Raw genomic sequence first — 16,982 nt, 5'->3', positions numbered from 1 at the left:
GCAGTCGCTCTCATGTTCGTCACAGAGAAATACAGATTTAAAAAATACAAAGTAAAACAATATTACTTATGTTTTTTTTAAGTACGTGTATTGTATATTATAAAATAAATGTAACACTATAACGCTGTATTTGACGTTAAATAAATATACGTAAATATATAAATCATTGGAATTGCAATACAATCTTTTTTATTCTTTAAATTTTAATTTTAATATTATATTTTAAAGCCACAATTTCTTACATTAAAGGTCTGCAAATGATCAGACTTTTGTTAATCAAAAGCGTCACACAAACCCATTATAATAAATGCCACACTAATCTTCATTCTTATTAATAACTCCAGCTGATGTTTCTCTTTCACTGCTCTTTTGCGAAAGTAAGCTGTTTGTGGGCGACTAATTGCGTCTTTGACTATTTTTGTGCATGTTAAAGCTGCACTCATTAATAAGTTTTACACATAGATAATTGAATAGTACTTTGGGAAATGTTTATTTGATGATTCACATGAAATAGTCTCCAGTCCAGTTATACCAGTAACCAAATAAACGCTCTTCTATACATGGAGCGGGTCGCCTCATGGGGGCGGATATGTTGAGATCACGTGGCTTTTGCTGATGAAAAAAGAAGCGTGCGTTTTTGTAAAAAACACACACACACACACGCTAACATGATATGCGCACATTTCTAATGCTAAATAATAAGATCCCATGTTACAAACATATACAGTAGGATAAACATTTTTTAAACAGTTTTCACAATACAACTTTAGTATCAAAAGTTTACTTAGATTCTGAAGCAGCATGGAATATGAAAATATTGTATAAGTGTGATGGGAAGATCAAGGAATTAGATTTCTTAGTAACCAACCATGTTGCATTCAAATCGATTTTTAAAAATTCAAGTTAATGAGCAGTGTGCACTATTTTGGGAGATCAAAGAAAAAGCACCCAATTAAGCAAGATATTTAAAATACCTCAGGACTCACAAACAGACCACTAATTGCAAGTAACTAACCACTGTGGCATGTAACAATTTAATAGAAACGTTTTGAACTTTACTTTGATCAAAGTTTAACTCACAGCAAACGTTAAATGTTCAAGTTAATGCAATATTTTTTTAATCTATACTACTGTACAATACAGGTCCCTATAGCTGTTTCTACAGTTTGTTCATGTAGAAGATCAACAGGAATGGCATGAGACAGGAATTAAGTGATTTAAAAAAATACCAAAAGTGTGGAATTTAGCCTGTGATGTTCTTAGATAATTTATATTTTCCCTTTCCAGACACATTGGTGGAGTCTTCACTGAGAAACTGAACAATGCAAGTCATTATTTTACCATTTTATTGTATTTTTTTTTTTAAATATTACAAATAGAGTAGAACATAAAAATTAAGATGAACTAAATGTCCACCAGGTAATCGTACATAAACACAAAATTGTTATAAATGTCAACACACCCACAATAACTACTTTATGTATACAGTAAACAAATGTGAGTTACTGATTTCCAGAATTGAAATGGACATCTTGTTTATTTTTGGTGCAAAATCATGAACTATACACCAGCTTACCCTCTGTTTGCACTACAACACTATTGCTCATTTGTGTTTTACAAAGACTATTTTCTCTGTTCGTCACAAAAACGGAACAAAACAAGAAACACAACATCACACTTTGGTGATCCTTTGCTTTAGCAAAGTCTGACAGTTTCAAGATGGTCTTAAACTCTTCATTATTTAAAAGTCCTGTCGAATATTCTCTTTGTTCTCATCACCCTGTTGCTGTTTCATCTGTGCCACTTCGTTCTCCAGCTGTATGATGGCTCGCTCAATCTCATAGTTCTTACTAACGAGAGACACCCAGCTGTGAAAACATAAGCAGAAACGCTTCCATCAGAGCGGAGTAAACTAATTGAATTTAACTCGAGAATTTCTGGAAATGGTTTTCATATAGAAACATAATAAAGTACTGACTTTGACTCAAGTTCTCGTAGTTTGGCTCCTCCAGCCAGCTGATCGTTTTTGCGCTGCCAGTTCAGGTCCTGTATCTGCTTTCTGAAAGGAGAATAGAAATATTAAGATTAATTTTAAAAGCTAGTTAAATAGTTTGTGCACAACCACAATATCCAACACCCATATGTAAAGTAAATTACATTGACCAACAAGTCACTCACCTAGCCTTCTGCAGTTCCTTTTGTGCATTTTCAATCATTAAGGCCAAGTTACTGTTTCACAGAGAAGACAACCAATTATGATCAACATAAAATCCACAAATAGAACTCACAATTGTTTATATTTTCTATTTATATTGCGTCATTAAAGAATTAAATAGCATTTTAATCCTGTAAGCTTTTTAGTCATGACCCCGCAAATAGCGTTCACCATTTTCAAAACTGACTTTAACCCCTTTAATAATGTAATACAAAGTAGGTCCTATATTAAAGGAATAGTTCACCCAAAAATGAAAATTTGCTGAAAATCTACTCATCCTCAGGCCATCCAAGATGTAAATGAGTTTGTTTCTTTGTGTGAACAGATTTGGAGAAATGTAGCATTACATCACTTGCTCACCAATGGATCCTCTGCAGTGAATGGGTGCCGTCAGAATGAGAGACTGAACAGCTGATAAAAACATCACAATAATCCACAACTCCAGTCCATCAGTTAACATCTTGTGAAGCAAAAAGCTGCATCTTTGTAAGAAACAAATCCATCAAGACTTTAACTACACACCATTGCTTCCAGCTAAAACATGTGTCCTCTATCTAGGGCTGTCAAACGATTCACATCCAAAATAAGTTTGTTTACATAATATATGTGTGTGTACTGTGAAATTATATATATATATATATATATACACACACACACACACACACACACACACACACACCCCCATGTACATATTTAAGAAAAATATAGGTTTATATTTTATACATATTTATATAATATAAATTATACGAATATAAATGTATACATGTAAACACATGCAAATATTTCCTAAATATATACTGTGTATATTTTGTAAACAAAAACTTTTATTTTGGATGTGATTAATCACGTTTAATCGTTTGACAGCACTAACTCTATCCATAATATTGCTTTCTTCAGTGAAAAAGTCACCTCAACTGAATTGGTAAAGTAATATGGACAGATCAAGCACAGTTTACAAGCTGTTTAATGTTAAAACGCCTTGATGGATTTATTACAAATATCCAGCTTTTCACTTCAAGATGTTAACTGATGGACTGGAGTCATGTGGATTATTGTGATGTTTTTAATCAGCTGTTTGGACTCTTATTCTGACGGCACCCATTCACTGCATTGGTGAGCAAGTGATGCAATGCTAATTTTCTCAAATCTGTTCCGATGAAGAAAAACTCATCTACATTTTGGATGGCCTGAGGGTGAGTACACTTTCATTTTTGGGTGAACCATTTCTTTACATCAATACACGGAGGTTCTTGAGACAGATTCAGATCTTGAATGGTCTGTTCACTTACTCATTAGACACCTTCCATGCATTAGATCCATACTGAGCCATGAGCTCGAGGTTTTCAATGCGCACTGCCTGATGCTCCAGCTGGGCCATAGAGTTATTGACACAGTCCTGCCATGCTGTGATGTCATTCTTCTGCCCAGACGTTGGAGCAGGAAGCTCATATCTAAGAAGACAAGCACAAAAAGGTAGATTTAATAGCAAACAACTCACTTTTTTTTAAATAAGGATGAAGACTCGAAACTAGCTCAGACCACTAATTTAGGCCTTCCTGTAGCTCAAAAGTAGAGCATGGCACTAGCAATGCCAAGATCATAAGTTTGATTCTCAGAGAAACCAAGAACTGATCAAAACATGTACCTTGAATGCAAAATAAGTCTCTTTGGATAAATGGATGTGTAAAAGTAAATCTGCACATTGTACGTAATCAACAGTGAAGCTAGTTTGATTATTGAAACATATCTTATCCATTCACTTCCGGTTATTTTAGCTGTACTGAAAACTGGTATTTGTTATTATATTTTATTTTATCATCATAATCCTAAACACTGATTCGCTGCATTTTGCATATTCACAGAAAATAGCTTACTTCTGCATTGCAAAATAAGGTGGATAGGATTATGCTAGCGTAATACTTCACTGGGAAATAGGCTGCTACACGCTATTAATATTAGTGCAGCCTTTCCACCCAAAGACATCTGTAGATAGGAAATGTTCTGCATTTATTCCATCTTTAGTTTTAAAAGATGAGGTGCAGGCATTAGTTTTATCTTTTCTTTTTTTTTTACTATGTCCACAAACAAATTTGATGAAAAAGACTGTTTATCAAGGCTCTGGTGCTTGGAATATGGTTCCCATAAATATACAAAAGAGTAACTGCACATATGCGTTTTGAAGAAAATGTGAAGATATGCTTATATAAATGTTTATGTGCTGCTACTGCTGGAGGTATACTTTTGTGATGTGATTGCTGTAACTGTATTTGGGCTCTTTTTACTTATTTGTAAGAATTTTGTTTTGTACAGATATGTGGACCCCAGGAAGATTAGCAGCCACTTTGTGGAAGCTAATATGGATCCAAATAAACAAACAATAGATGTATTGCAATTTAATTTAAACTGGAATAGGTTACATTAAGCAGAACACAAGATTAGAGTTGACCACCTGTAACAGAAGTTTAGCTCAATAAACTTGCCTCTTCATACTGAGCAGCTCCATGGGTTGACGAGCTGACAGTCTCTCAAATTCATTCCTCATGATCTCGGTCTAATGAGAACAACATAACACCAAGATTATTATGTGAACATGTGGATTATAGTAAAGTAGTAGCAGAACGGGTATTTTTCTTGTACCTCAAAAGCAGAGAAATCTGGTGTGGGAAGGTAGCTCAAATAGTTCTTGGTTGGTCTGTATCGTCTCGTCTCTTCCTCCACCAAAGCAGCTGCCTAAAATTGATTCGAATATAATTTCTTTTCCGCTAATAAAGATAACTGTAATACTATAGCGTACTTAAAACTGAAACATTAAGGCGCTTAAACAACTAAACTGTGTCATTTAAGTACCAGAAGTAGGCGCAGCCGTTAGCTGTCTGCATAGTGACAACACAGGTCAAACATGTATTATTTATCGTCGTTTTAAGAAGACAGAACGTTCAAAAATACATATTCAGTCTACTTACGGCTTCTCTGACCCCTGGAGCATCATAACCCTGGTCGAAATAAGGCAGAGCATCGACAAAAACATCACCAGCGACTGAAGCCGGTCCTGCCATCTTTTACAAATAAACGCTTCACGCTCTGCTTCTAGTATGATTGAATTGAATGAAATACGAACATCAGCGCCCCCTTGTGTATCGGAGATGACGCGCGCGTTTTTCCCGCGGAATCTGGCTGCTTGTAAACTGTTGCCGCGTGTTGTTTTTTTCCCCCCTCGGTTTAAATGTTTGATATATTGCATAAATTGAAATTGACTGAAATGTGTGTATTGAAATATTTTACATTCTGCTAATGATAAAACTGTGCTAGATTATGAGTTTTGTGAGGGAAGGCCCTTATGAGTACGAGTGATTTTCAAGTATTAATGTGTGTATAACGCACAGTTATGACTGTAAATCATGTGTTTTAGGTATGGGAGTGGCATATGTTGAGTTTTAATATTTGGGTAGGGTCAACCAGTTTTAATTAGCCTTTGGGCTGATTTTATTACACAGCAAAAGTGGCTCACTGTTATTACAAGTTTTAGGAATAATAGTAGTCGTCAAAAGTATGAAAATACACAAATGGACTTATGTAACATGTCAAAAAAAAAAAGGGTCAAATCTATATTATAGCTATTTAGCTTCTTTCAAGTAGCCACCAGATCCACATTACTGCTGTAAGTGCTGTTTTTTAATAATACTGTACACTCCACTTTCATTATACGTTTCTCATATTTTAAACCCAAGCACCCTGTACATTCTCAATCACTGAACACTCATCCAAAATTTCAATTTCTACAACAAGATCACATTGTTTGATTCCCACTTCCTGTCCACCATTGCTTCAGAAATGTTTTTTTATTTTCAAATGTTACAAAAAAAATCTAGTTTGTCTAAAAACGAAACTGTACAAAATGTAAAACTGAAACATTTGCAACGATAGTTCACAAAACAGAAAATTTGGCTAAAAATAAATGCTTGACATTTAACTGGAAAGACAATTTCCGTGCATAGGAAGAATCATAAATTAATTCCTGAAGGGGAATAGAAGTCATCCTTCATCATATTTTCCTTTAAACAACAAATTTCCAGTTGGAAAAGGTTTTCGGTTAAAACATAAGCTTACCTTATTGTCTGGTTTAATAAAAATTACATTAAAGACAATAAAAACATGCAAGACCTCTGACATGGCCGTTAACCCAACTCTTCTTATTATGCATTCATAGTCAGATTTGTCCTTATTTATCAAAATTACAATGATATGACAGACTCCTCCCTTTCCTCTTTGTTCTAATTCAGTCCTCTTTGTTCCTTGTGCTTATAATTTCCAGCCTTTTCCTCTTTCGTGACGGGAGAATTTTCAGGGCAGAACAAGCTGATTCCAGTCTTGAACTCATCTCCACCCTTCAGCATTGGCTACGGGAGAGGAACTGACATGCTGGTTGAGTCATCACACGATTTTTGAAAAAAAGCCACTCATACTTGGCATCTGAAACAGTTCTCTATTTCTTCTGCAAGAATTTCATTTTATTTCCTGCAAACCAAAATATTTGTGAATAAAACAATGGAAATAACTGCTTCAGCATTTTTCTCTTTTTATTTCAGACAAATGGAAAAGAAGCAAAAGATTTACCGAGCCCCTTAAGAAATTTGTTGACTCCACTTGGTTCAGGTTCAGGATAAGAATCCAAATATTCTGCTGCTCTCATTTCAAACAGCCCTGTTAAACAAAGCATTCCTCTCATTACTTAAAGGAATGGTTCACCTTAAAAATAACAACTCTAATCCAGAATATTTCTTCTCTCACCTTTAACACCTCCTTTTCTGAGCTCTCGGTCATGAATGAAACCAGCAAACATCTGCGTGTCCATAAAGAGCTGGAGAAACTGTCGCACTCCTCGGGACGGATGAGATTTCCTGAAAGCGTCTCTCTGCAGCTCTCGGGTGCCACCGGGTCCTGTGTCACTCATGTACAGAGAATAATGTCCCACCAGCTCAACAAAGAACCACACAAATGCCTCTGACACCAAAGTGCTCAGGTCTGATTTATCTAGGAGAATGAAACCACAGTGTGACACATTGATACTGCATAGTATATAAAAAAAACCAACAACAACAACAAACTACATGGAAGCTTAAAAAGCCCATAAAATAAGACTTTTGTGGTTTATATGCTAATGTGAGGAATAAGGAATAGTTCACACAAAAATTAACATTTGCTGAAAATGCCTCACTCTATACAAGATGTAGATGAGTTTGTTTCTTCATTGGAACAGATTTAGGGAAATGTATCATCACTTGCTCACCCAATGGATGCAGTGAATGGGTGCCGTCAGAATGAGAGTCCAAACAGCTGATAAAAACATCACAATAATCCACACCACTCCAGTCCATCAATTAACATCTTATAAAGTGAAAAGCTGAATGTTTGTAAGAAATAAATACAACATTAAGACATTTTTAACGTCTTACCACTTCGTCATGCTAAAATAAGAGATCTCTATCCATAATATTGCTTTCTACATTGAAAAAGTCATCTCATCTGAACGAGGAGAGAAAAATGCACAGAACAAGCACTGTTTTAAAGCAAAAACAGTGGATTTTGATATAAGAGGGATGGACTTTTTCCACTGGAGGAAGCATTGGAGGATGGATATGGACTGGTATTTAAAAACGCCTTGATTGATTTGTTTCTTCTTTTCACTTCACAAGATGTTAATTGATGGACTGGGTGTGTGGATTACTTGTGGATTATTGAGATGTTTTTATCAGCTGTTTTGCTTGTCAAACCATTGAAGAAAAGCATGTGAACCTTCAAAATGGGTCTTTATTAAGGTAGCAGCAGGTATGCAAAACAATTTTAAAATGTGTATTATATACAGTTATATACATAACTCTATCGCGTATAATTATATACAACTATAGCGCGTCTATTTTCCTATTTTTAAACAGGACATTTAAATAATCAAATAATAAATAGGATTATATATATTATAAATATGCTTGGAATAATAAGAATACATTTTATCATAAGTATTTTTAATACATTTTCCACAATAATAAGAATAAATTTGTAAATAAAATGTATTTTATTTACAGCTGACTATCATGTGACTGGCCACGTGAGCAGCGCGTTAGGATCACAGAACTCGCTCCTCCACTGTGAATAAATCGTCATCCGTATTCATGAGTTTCATCACCGAGGTGCCATGTAAATTGTGACCCTGGACCACAAAACCAGTCTTAAGTCGCTGGGGTATATTTGTAGCAATAGCCAAAAATACATTGTATGGGTCAAAATGATTGATTTTTCTTTTATGCCAAAAATCATTAGGATATTAAGTAAAGATCATGTTCCATGAAGATATTTTGTAAATTTCCTACTGTAAATATTTCAAAACTTCAATTTTGATTAGTAATATGCATTGCTAAGAACTTAATTTGGACAACTTTAAAGGCGATTTTCTCAATATTTAGATTTTTTTTTGCACCCTCAGATTCCAGATTTTCAAATAGTTGTATCTCGGCTAAATATTGTCATATCCTAACAAACATACATCAATGGAACGCTTGTTTATTCAGCTTTCAGATGATGTATAAATCTCAATTTCGAAAAATTTACTCTTATGACTGGTTTTGTGGTCCAGGGTCACAATTTATTTTTACAGACATCCACATGAGAAACAATTACTGTCCGAATAGGGCTTAAAAGTATTTGCTATTTGATAAATACAGGCCTAAAACTTCCTGTTTTAATAGGAAATGTCAACACAAGAAAACGGTGCTCGTCAAACCATTGGTCCTTTAATATTTAGTATAACTACCATAATGACTATTTGCCGTTGGGCCGGCTTAACGAAACATCTGTAACACCTGAAATCATACTTGTCGGCATGATCCTGACCTCACTGGCCTTGTTTAACGGTTGGTTTGGTTTTAAAAGGTGAACAGCTCATTCTGACACAATAAGACAATGGACTGAACCTTCAGTTAAACCAGTTTAAAACTGAACTGAGTCAGATGCTGTGGGTTCGGCTGTGAATAACGGCACGTGTGAGGACTCTAACCTCCTTTCCTGTCTCTCGTGTTTTGTTCTAGGATCTCCTCCCTGTTCTCCAGTATCTCCTGAAGCGCTGCCTGCAGCTTTCTAGGTAAGATACAGTCCTCGTCTCCAAGCTAGGACAACAGAGAGTATATAGAGAAAGATGAATATAGAAGCAAATTCAGGAAAGAAACAGACATTTTGATACAAAGACCAGATGGGCCCATGATAACATTTCACAAAATGATTTGTCAGCAATTAGATATTCAGCAGTTAGTAGTCTGATGTAGACTATTGTACAAAGGTTAGAAATTAGTATTTATTTGGCAAGGATGCATTAAAAATTAGGGCTGTCAAATTCGATTAATCAGAATTAAATTAGGTGTGTGTATTTATACATAAATATACGCAGTACACACACATTACGTAAAAACACACTTTTATTTTGGATGCAACTAACCACGATTAATCGATTTGGCAGCCCTAATTTAAATCGATCAAAAGTGACAGTTAAGACATGTTTCAAAAGATTTCTATTTCAAATATATTTTTTTTAACTTTCTATTCATCAAAGAATCCTGAAATTGTATCTCAGTTTCCACAAAAATATTAAGCAGCACAACTATTTTCGACATTGATAATAATAAGAAATGTTTCTTGAGCATATTAGAATGATTTCTGAAGGCAATACATTTAATTTTAAGATATATTCAAAAAGGAAAGTTATTTTAAATTGCAATATTATTTAAAATTATTACTGCATTTTTGATCAGATAAATGCAGCCTTGGTGAGCATAAGAGACTTCTTTCAAAACAATGAGGATAATACTAACCCAAACTTTTAAACGGTGGAGTATAAGGAAAATAACTGGAATTGGATGACAGTATAAATATGACCAAAAAGACTTCTTTAAACAATCAGATTTATGTCTTTGAATGATAATACGGTACAGCTACTCAGGCCGTGACATGAGTTTCAGACCACACCTTCACAAACGCACACACACACACACACACACTTGTGGCATTTTCAAAAGGACACACCTTGTATTATTAGGAGACTAAAACCTGCATACTCACCTGAACGACAAACTTGTCCGCACACAAATCCACAATAAGAACCTGAAAAAATAAGAAAAAAAGGATGGAAGGTCAAAATGACAACAGAAAGCAAGAACCCATATCATGTAACAAATGTATGTGTCTTTCATGCTCTTTCTAAATGGAAAGCATAAGAAAAGATATTCTAGGTATGTAACATAAAAGTCACTAGATGGACCTGACAGGAACCTCAGAATGCAGTGTTGTATAATTTTCCAAAGTTCATCAGGTTATTTAAATAAGGCAAATGCAATCTTGTTTTCAATGAAAGATCGCAAAATTATTACAATTTTTACTTAAAGCATCTGCTAGACTTCAAAAAATAAAGGCTCCAAATGGAACATTTTGCAGTAATGCCACAAAAGATTCATTTAGGGCTCTTCAAAGAACCTTTTATAGTGAACCATTCTTATTTTATTATAGGGAAGAACATTTTAAAACTCTTTTCCACTAAAAAGACCATTTTGTCCAATGGAAAGGTTCCATGGATGTTAAAGGTTCTTCATGCAGCACAGATGCCAATAAAGAAACTTTATCAAATGCAAAACAAGTACTACTTTTTTTGGTAGACATAAAATTGGATTCTCTTATAGATATGATTTTAATACCTTATACTTCTGTCAAATAGTATTTTATTGCTGGCATGGGGATTTTCAAGCTGTTAAACAATGGAAACAATTCAAGGCATGGCGGTTATTAAATTAAACTCCGGCGTAGTCGTAATCAAATCTCAGAGCTCTCCTCTGTTGATTAGAAGCATCTTATATGGGATCCATGACAGCCTTTGAAAAAATTCCCTTTCTACAGGCCAGAAGATTCTTAAGTAGGACTGAAAGGTTTTGTGCATCATGTAAAACTGGATTGTTTTGAAATAAAACACTCTATTGTTCATAACCCAGTCAAATTATTAAAACTAATCTGAGAAAATCTCTGGAAATCTTTAACACATTCACACATGACCACCAATACATCATACATCAATATTACTCAGTGTTTATTAAATCATGTACATAAAGATCTTGATTCTGTGGATCTTAGTCAGCTTATTGAATTTTATGCAGATGAAAACGAGGCTGTGAGGGATAAGACATACAGTCTTTACAATGATACCCACTGTATAAAGGTCCTGGAACACGTTCAGTTGAAAGTTATTTTCGGAAAGATGTTTCATCAGATGCTAAACATTAGTTACATTAGATACATTAGTTGCTAAACAAAAGTACAATCCATTGAACCCACTGTATTTCTATCCCTCACAGCCTCAATTTAATTCCTGTAAAATATTAAATATGGCACTATCCTGACTAAGGTCTACAGGTCAGAAAGATGTTTGAAATTATTACTAAAAAATTAATTACTACCAATTTTGGTGGAAAAGGCCTTGATTAGAATTTTAAGTGGACTTAAATAGGCTCCTTCAAAGTGACTGACCTCCTCAATGGGCATATCCAGCACCTCAGGCAGGGATGGAGACAGCGCCCCCATTACAAAAGGAGTGGGAGAGCAGCATATGTCCAGCATGTTGGCAGGAAGCACCGGTACGAACGTGTGCTGCCACGTGAAGGGATACAGCAACGCCAAGGCAGAATGGGCACATCGGGATAAGACACTGGCCAGAGACAAACAGAGTTAGGTTTGAATTTAACTCTAGCCGTAGCTCTATGTGGATATCAGTATGGGTGGTGGTCTGTACCCGAGTTTGTCTGCGATGAAGATCACTCTCCTCTCCAGCAGCAGAGAAGCGAAGACCTGCAGGAGTCTGGTCACACTGAGACACTGCAGCAAACTCTCAAAGTCCACATGCTCCAAACGAGAGTCCACCGGCCTGCACAGAGTCAGAACCTACACATACAACAGAGACACGCAGATGATCCTCAGAAGATAGTGACAAACCTGTTCTTTGACTCGAGTAATTCAAACAGTTTCAAATAGTTAAGAAACTCCATGCAAAAGGCAAAATTGTGTAACAACAATATATAAAATAATAGGAAATGACTCTATTTTGTTTAGTACGGTTTAATAAAAATCATTTGAATGTCAAGTGCCTAAAAATGGTACATATTCATAAAATAATTTTATTTTAAAACAAAAAAACGTTTTAATGAATAATAAATGATTATGTAATTATTCATAATTACATTTTATTAAAAAATATTAATTTATTTTACAGGCTTAAGCATAAGTACAAGATACAACAATTGTGCAAAAAAAGTCATTCATAATATTAAATAATTCAAGAATGCTTATCCCTTGATTTTTTTGTCTCAGGTGTTATCATGTTATAAAAACTATTCTGAAAATATAGAAAGTTGTAGAAAAGTACTTCCAAGGTCAAAGTGCATAGTAAAAAGGCTGTTCAAAAGTGCATATGATTTTCCTGCCATGTTGAAAAAGCTTTTATTTACATTTAAGATGATATTTTGATGTATGGTTGAAGTTAATTTGAAAATTGTTTAATGTTCATGTGATTTTTCTTTCAAGATTTTCTTTGAAATGATTATTTGATATTATAACTTATGTCTTACATTATATATATGTCTTATATAACTTATATTATAAATAATGTCAAGATTTAAATAAACACCTATAATCTGCTTCAAAACTTCATTTGTTTTTTAAAATAACCCACATGTAGTAGTGAATACTAAATTAATGTCTAAACTAAAGGAATAAACATGATCTTTCCTGAGTTAAACAATATCTTACCTCATTGCCAGAGCCCGGCAGGAAGCTCTTGACGGTGATGGTGTGTCCAGGAGCGGGAAAGGGGGCTTCCATGACACTGTGCATGAAAGGATGAACCAAGGCCGGGGAAATCTCTCTCCTTCTCTCCACCTCCTCCAAGATCTGCTCTCAAACATTTCAGACAGTTACAATTCTGCATCTGTCTTACAGGTTTAGTGCTGATTAAACAGGAAATTCATATCTGATCTCTGAAATGTCCCTGACCTTTGAGAAGAGATTGAAGCAGCCCAGTCTGCTGATGATGCAGTGAACTTCAGGCAGTCTCTTCCCCTTCCCACTGGGCTGCAAGACACAGGTCAAAGGTCAAGGTTAGTGCAGATTTACTACTGAGAGCACACCATATGCTGCTCTCCTATATCATTTATTCACCGTCATGTTTTTCAAACCTGCATGATGACTGATGAGATGTTTGGAATGACAATGAATAAAAAGTGACAGAATGTGCATGTTTGGGCAAAGTATCATTTTTAATTGACCAGAAGAGATTATGTTTACAAAAACTCACCAGGATTTTGCGGCAGTATCCAAACAAGCGACTCCCGTCCTCCCCCGTTAGGACAAAAGAAAATGTTTCACTGTGGGCGATAATCAAAGATTATATTAGGAGTGTGAATTAGTTAGCCAAGTAACATAAATTGTTTAATATTAGCATATTACCTGTTGTGGTCCGAGGAGGGACGCCAGTCATGACAGTCAGGAAAACAAAACTTGGGAATGGCCCTTAATCTGTCTTCAGCCTCACGAGACAGACGAGAAGACTTCTCAAACTAAATGCAAAATAAAGTCAGAAAAATATTTTGTATAATCAAATAGATAATAATGTCATTTTCTATATTGATTTCTTATGTATATAATTAAAATTGATTTAAAATTAAAAAGTAAAATGTAAATAAATGTTATTATATTTTATTACATTCATATAAAATAAATATTAATTACAACATATAAATACATATTATAAATAATTGTATATTATAACTTAAAAATTAGTATCATTCATTTTAAATGAAAATGTAAATGTAAAACATTTTTATATTTTATTATATTTATAAAAATAAACAGAGTTACTATATAAATATAAAAAGAAATATTTAAATATTTAAAAAATATTAAAATATAAAAAAATATTAATATTTAAAGAAAAAAATATATATATATATGAAAGATATATATATCTATCTATCTATCTATCTAGATAGATAGATAGATAGACAGATAGATAGATAGATAGAAATGTATATTATAATTTAAAAAATAATTATCATTTAAAATTAAAATGTAAATCATTTTATTACATTTCTATAAAAGTCAGAATTACAATATATAAATATCAAAAGAAATATAAAAATATAATAAAAACATGTAAAAAAAATAAATTAAATTAAAAAATATAAAAATATAATAAAAACATGTAAAAAAAATAAATTAAATTAAAATTTAAAAAAAAGAAAGAAAATGCTGAAACACACATTCCACAAATTAAGATCCGCCATATATTTTTTCCAGAACGGATTTTGTCATTACAATTTATTAGGTCTCTTTACCTTCGTAGGGAACTGTTGTGTGATCTCAGGGATGTATGTGTTTCCAGGGGAAGCTTTTCTAAGTGACACCACTACAAATTGCTGGAAGAGCTGCTGCTCTTGTAGTTGGATCAGGTCCCTCTCTAAAGTGCGGTAACCCGGCCGTCGCTTTAAAGTTGACTGAACGTACACTGTTCGCTGGGAGCGATCTATGGGAAAAGAATGTAAACAGCCTCGATGGGTTTAGAAAAACTGCTCGACTGGTTTGATATACAAGTTAAACTTGAATAAACAAGAGTTCTCTGAGCCGAGGCCTGAAGTTGACACTGACCTTTAGAGCTCTCCTCAGGATCACTCTCTGTTCCACTTAATTCATCTGCCAAAAAACACACATTTACTGCCTGATTAGACTTCTTCTCTTGGGAAACCAGGTAAATATGAAATATGTATCCTCTTACCTCTGGTTGCTGTCGCCCATACTCGTTTCCTTCCTCTTTTGGCTTCAAATATCTCCTGGATCCTGTTTACAAGCTGCATGAGAAACACACAAACAAGATTTCATTTTTGTATCCTAAAAGCAATATTCCAGCTTGATTACAACTTTAGTTTGTACACTAATGTTCAAAAGTTTGTGGTCAGTAAGATTTTTTTTATGTTTTTTAACTGCGAGAGCAGTGAGACAGCACACTGTTGTGGCATCTGCCCTTGATGAGCGGAAACAGCGTGGTGGTGCTTTCCCCCGATAAACACATAATGCTCACCATGTGTGTGGACAGTAAAGACCTTTTAGGCACCACTCAGAGCAAGCATCATGCGCTGCTTTGACCTCCACATGAGTTTCAAATAGCGTCACGGAAGAGTGATTTTATGAGGTTGCTATAGGTATCAGAATGCAATACACTAAACAATACAAACATGTATTTGAGCTTAGAAACGAAAAAGCCATGACTTTGATTCTTTGCAGATTGATGCTCAAAAAGTGTTGAATGAGGGTACATGAATCTTTACTGTCTCGAGATGCTCTTGAAATGAAGTACCATAATGACAGCATACAGTCTCATCTTGGACTCAATTACAACCTGTCAAAATGTGACTTTGTTAATGTAGGTGACGTACATGACATACAAGTGCTGACGATTATAAGTTAGAAGGAAAGCATACTAAAACATAAAATGACAGCAAAAGATTAAATCATTAAAAGGATGACTGAAAAATATAAATGAATCGTAAAAATATGCCTCAATCAACAATTTTCATAAAGAAAGATTATTTTTAAACATTTATTGTTGATTTGCACTCTAAAACAGTGTGTCCCAGCTATTTTGGTCTTATGTACCCCTCAGCAAAACTGACTTCCAACACTATGACTTCCTTCCAAATCACATTATACATCATTATCAGTCCTAATATTATTATTTTTTTAAATTGCATTATTTTAAAATAAAAACCAAGTACTATTGTGCGTAAAAAACAGACTCAGCAAGCAGGTTCTTCTTCTAAAAAAAAATGAAGCAGTTTAAGAAATAAAGAACATTATTTTATAACTATTTATATGTTTTATGTTAGTTTAGACATTTGATGGGATGAAAATAAGAAAAAGCTTTGAAAGTGTCCACAAGACAGGTAAAGAGTATTGCTGTTATGTGTCCAAACCAGTGTTGTTGTTGTTAACTATGAAAAATAGTTTTTGGTAACTGAAATTAAATAATATAGAAATTTTAGATGAAAAACAAAACAATTTAGTTTCTTAAAGGGGTGGTTCAGTGTTTTTTTTCTAGGATTGATTGTGTTTATGGGGTGCAGTCTAACATGTGTCAATGCTTCGGGTTTTTTTAAAATGCATTATTTTTCACATAATTTATCTTTATTCCACACCGCTCTGTCCCTTCTCTGAGAAACGCACTGATCATTTCCTTCTTTTATGAAGCCCCTCCCTCAGAAATAGGCGATGGGCTCTGATTGGTTAGCTAGCCCAGTGTGTTGTGATTGGCTAAACCGCCTCTAGTGCGTGTCTAAACATCCCGCCCCTCTCCTCAGCGGCATGTGCTCCGGTTGTATTGTAAACAACGGCGTCGTTAATATCGCTTATCAGTTTGAACCGGATTGAGAAGCCGAGGATATTAGTGAAGAAGATCACGCAGAACCTGTGCAAGCACGGCTTTTAATGGTAGGTCTATGTTTTTTGTTTGTTGTTGTCTCATACTTTTAGATACACTGTTATTTGTAAATGCTACTGCTTATGTTAGCTTTCAATATACAGTTTTATCCTGATTAAAGCTTTAATACAGTACAGCAACTGCACTCGCGTCCATGTATAACGCTTCTCATAGCTATGTGAAAATAAGTGTATAATTGTAACAGTTCATTGTTGGAGC

At 34.4% G+C, this 16,982-nt stretch overlaps 2 protein-coding genes across 7 annotated transcripts in view; both read right to left on the bottom strand.

The window, feature by feature from the left end:
• Window positions 1–1,389: 1,389 nt before the first annotated feature.
• Window positions 1,390–5,325, bottom strand: bcas2 (BCAS2 pre-mRNA processing factor). The gene is made up of 7 exons (XM_016455689.1): window positions 5,179–5,325; window positions 4,853–4,945; window positions 4,696–4,766; window positions 3,505–3,666; window positions 2,179–2,229; window positions 1,979–2,059; window positions 1,390–1,868 (listed from the first exon to the last, which is right to left on the bottom strand). The coding sequence occupies exons 1-7, from the start codon at window positions 5,269–5,271 to the stop codon at window positions 1,742–1,744; spliced, it is 678 nt and encodes a 225-aa protein (XP_016311175.1). The 5' UTR covers window positions 5,272–5,325; the 3' UTR covers window positions 1,390–1,741.
• A 360-nt stretch (window positions 5,326–5,685) lies between these two features.
• Window positions 5,686–16,982, bottom strand: part of LOC107665005 (DENN domain-containing protein 2C-like) — a 26,489-nt gene continuing 15,192 nt past the window's right edge. For all 6 annotated transcript variants that reach the window (XM_016455722.1, XM_016455725.1, XM_016455723.1 and 3 more), the window contains 14 exons: window positions 15,066–15,138; window positions 14,939–14,983; window positions 14,629–14,816; window positions 13,742–13,851; window positions 13,590–13,659; window positions 13,289–13,366; window positions 13,046–13,186; window positions 12,033–12,181; window positions 11,771–11,948; window positions 10,319–10,360; window positions 9,264–9,372; window positions 7,004–7,246; window positions 6,830–6,916; window positions 5,686–6,730 (listed from right to left, as the gene is read on the bottom strand). In XM_016455722.1, the coding sequence (XP_016311208.1) occupies window positions 6,699–6,730; window positions 6,830–6,916; window positions 7,004–7,246; window positions 9,264–9,372; window positions 10,319–10,360; window positions 11,771–11,948; window positions 12,033–12,181; window positions 13,046–13,186; window positions 13,289–13,366; window positions 13,590–13,659; window positions 13,742–13,851; window positions 14,629–14,816; window positions 14,939–14,983; window positions 15,066–15,138 (1,545 nt within the window). In that variant the 3' untranslated portion in view covers window positions 5,686–6,698. The remainder of the gene's footprint in view (window positions 6,731–6,829; window positions 6,917–7,003; window positions 7,247–9,263; window positions 9,373–10,318; window positions 10,361–11,770; window positions 11,949–12,032; window positions 12,182–13,045; window positions 13,187–13,288; window positions 13,367–13,589; window positions 13,660–13,741; window positions 13,852–14,628; window positions 14,817–14,938; window positions 14,984–15,065; window positions 15,139–16,982) is intronic.

The sequence above is a fragment of the Sinocyclocheilus anshuiensis genome, unplaced genomic scaffold (genome assembly GCF_001515605.1).
Source record: "Sinocyclocheilus anshuiensis isolate Anshui unplaced genomic scaffold, SAMN03320099.WGS_v1.1 scaffold363, whole genome shotgun sequence".
Classification (NCBI taxonomy): Eukaryota; Metazoa; Chordata; class Actinopteri; order Cypriniformes; family Cyprinidae; genus Sinocyclocheilus; species Sinocyclocheilus anshuiensis.
This window is presented reverse-complemented; position numbering and strand designations above follow the sequence as displayed.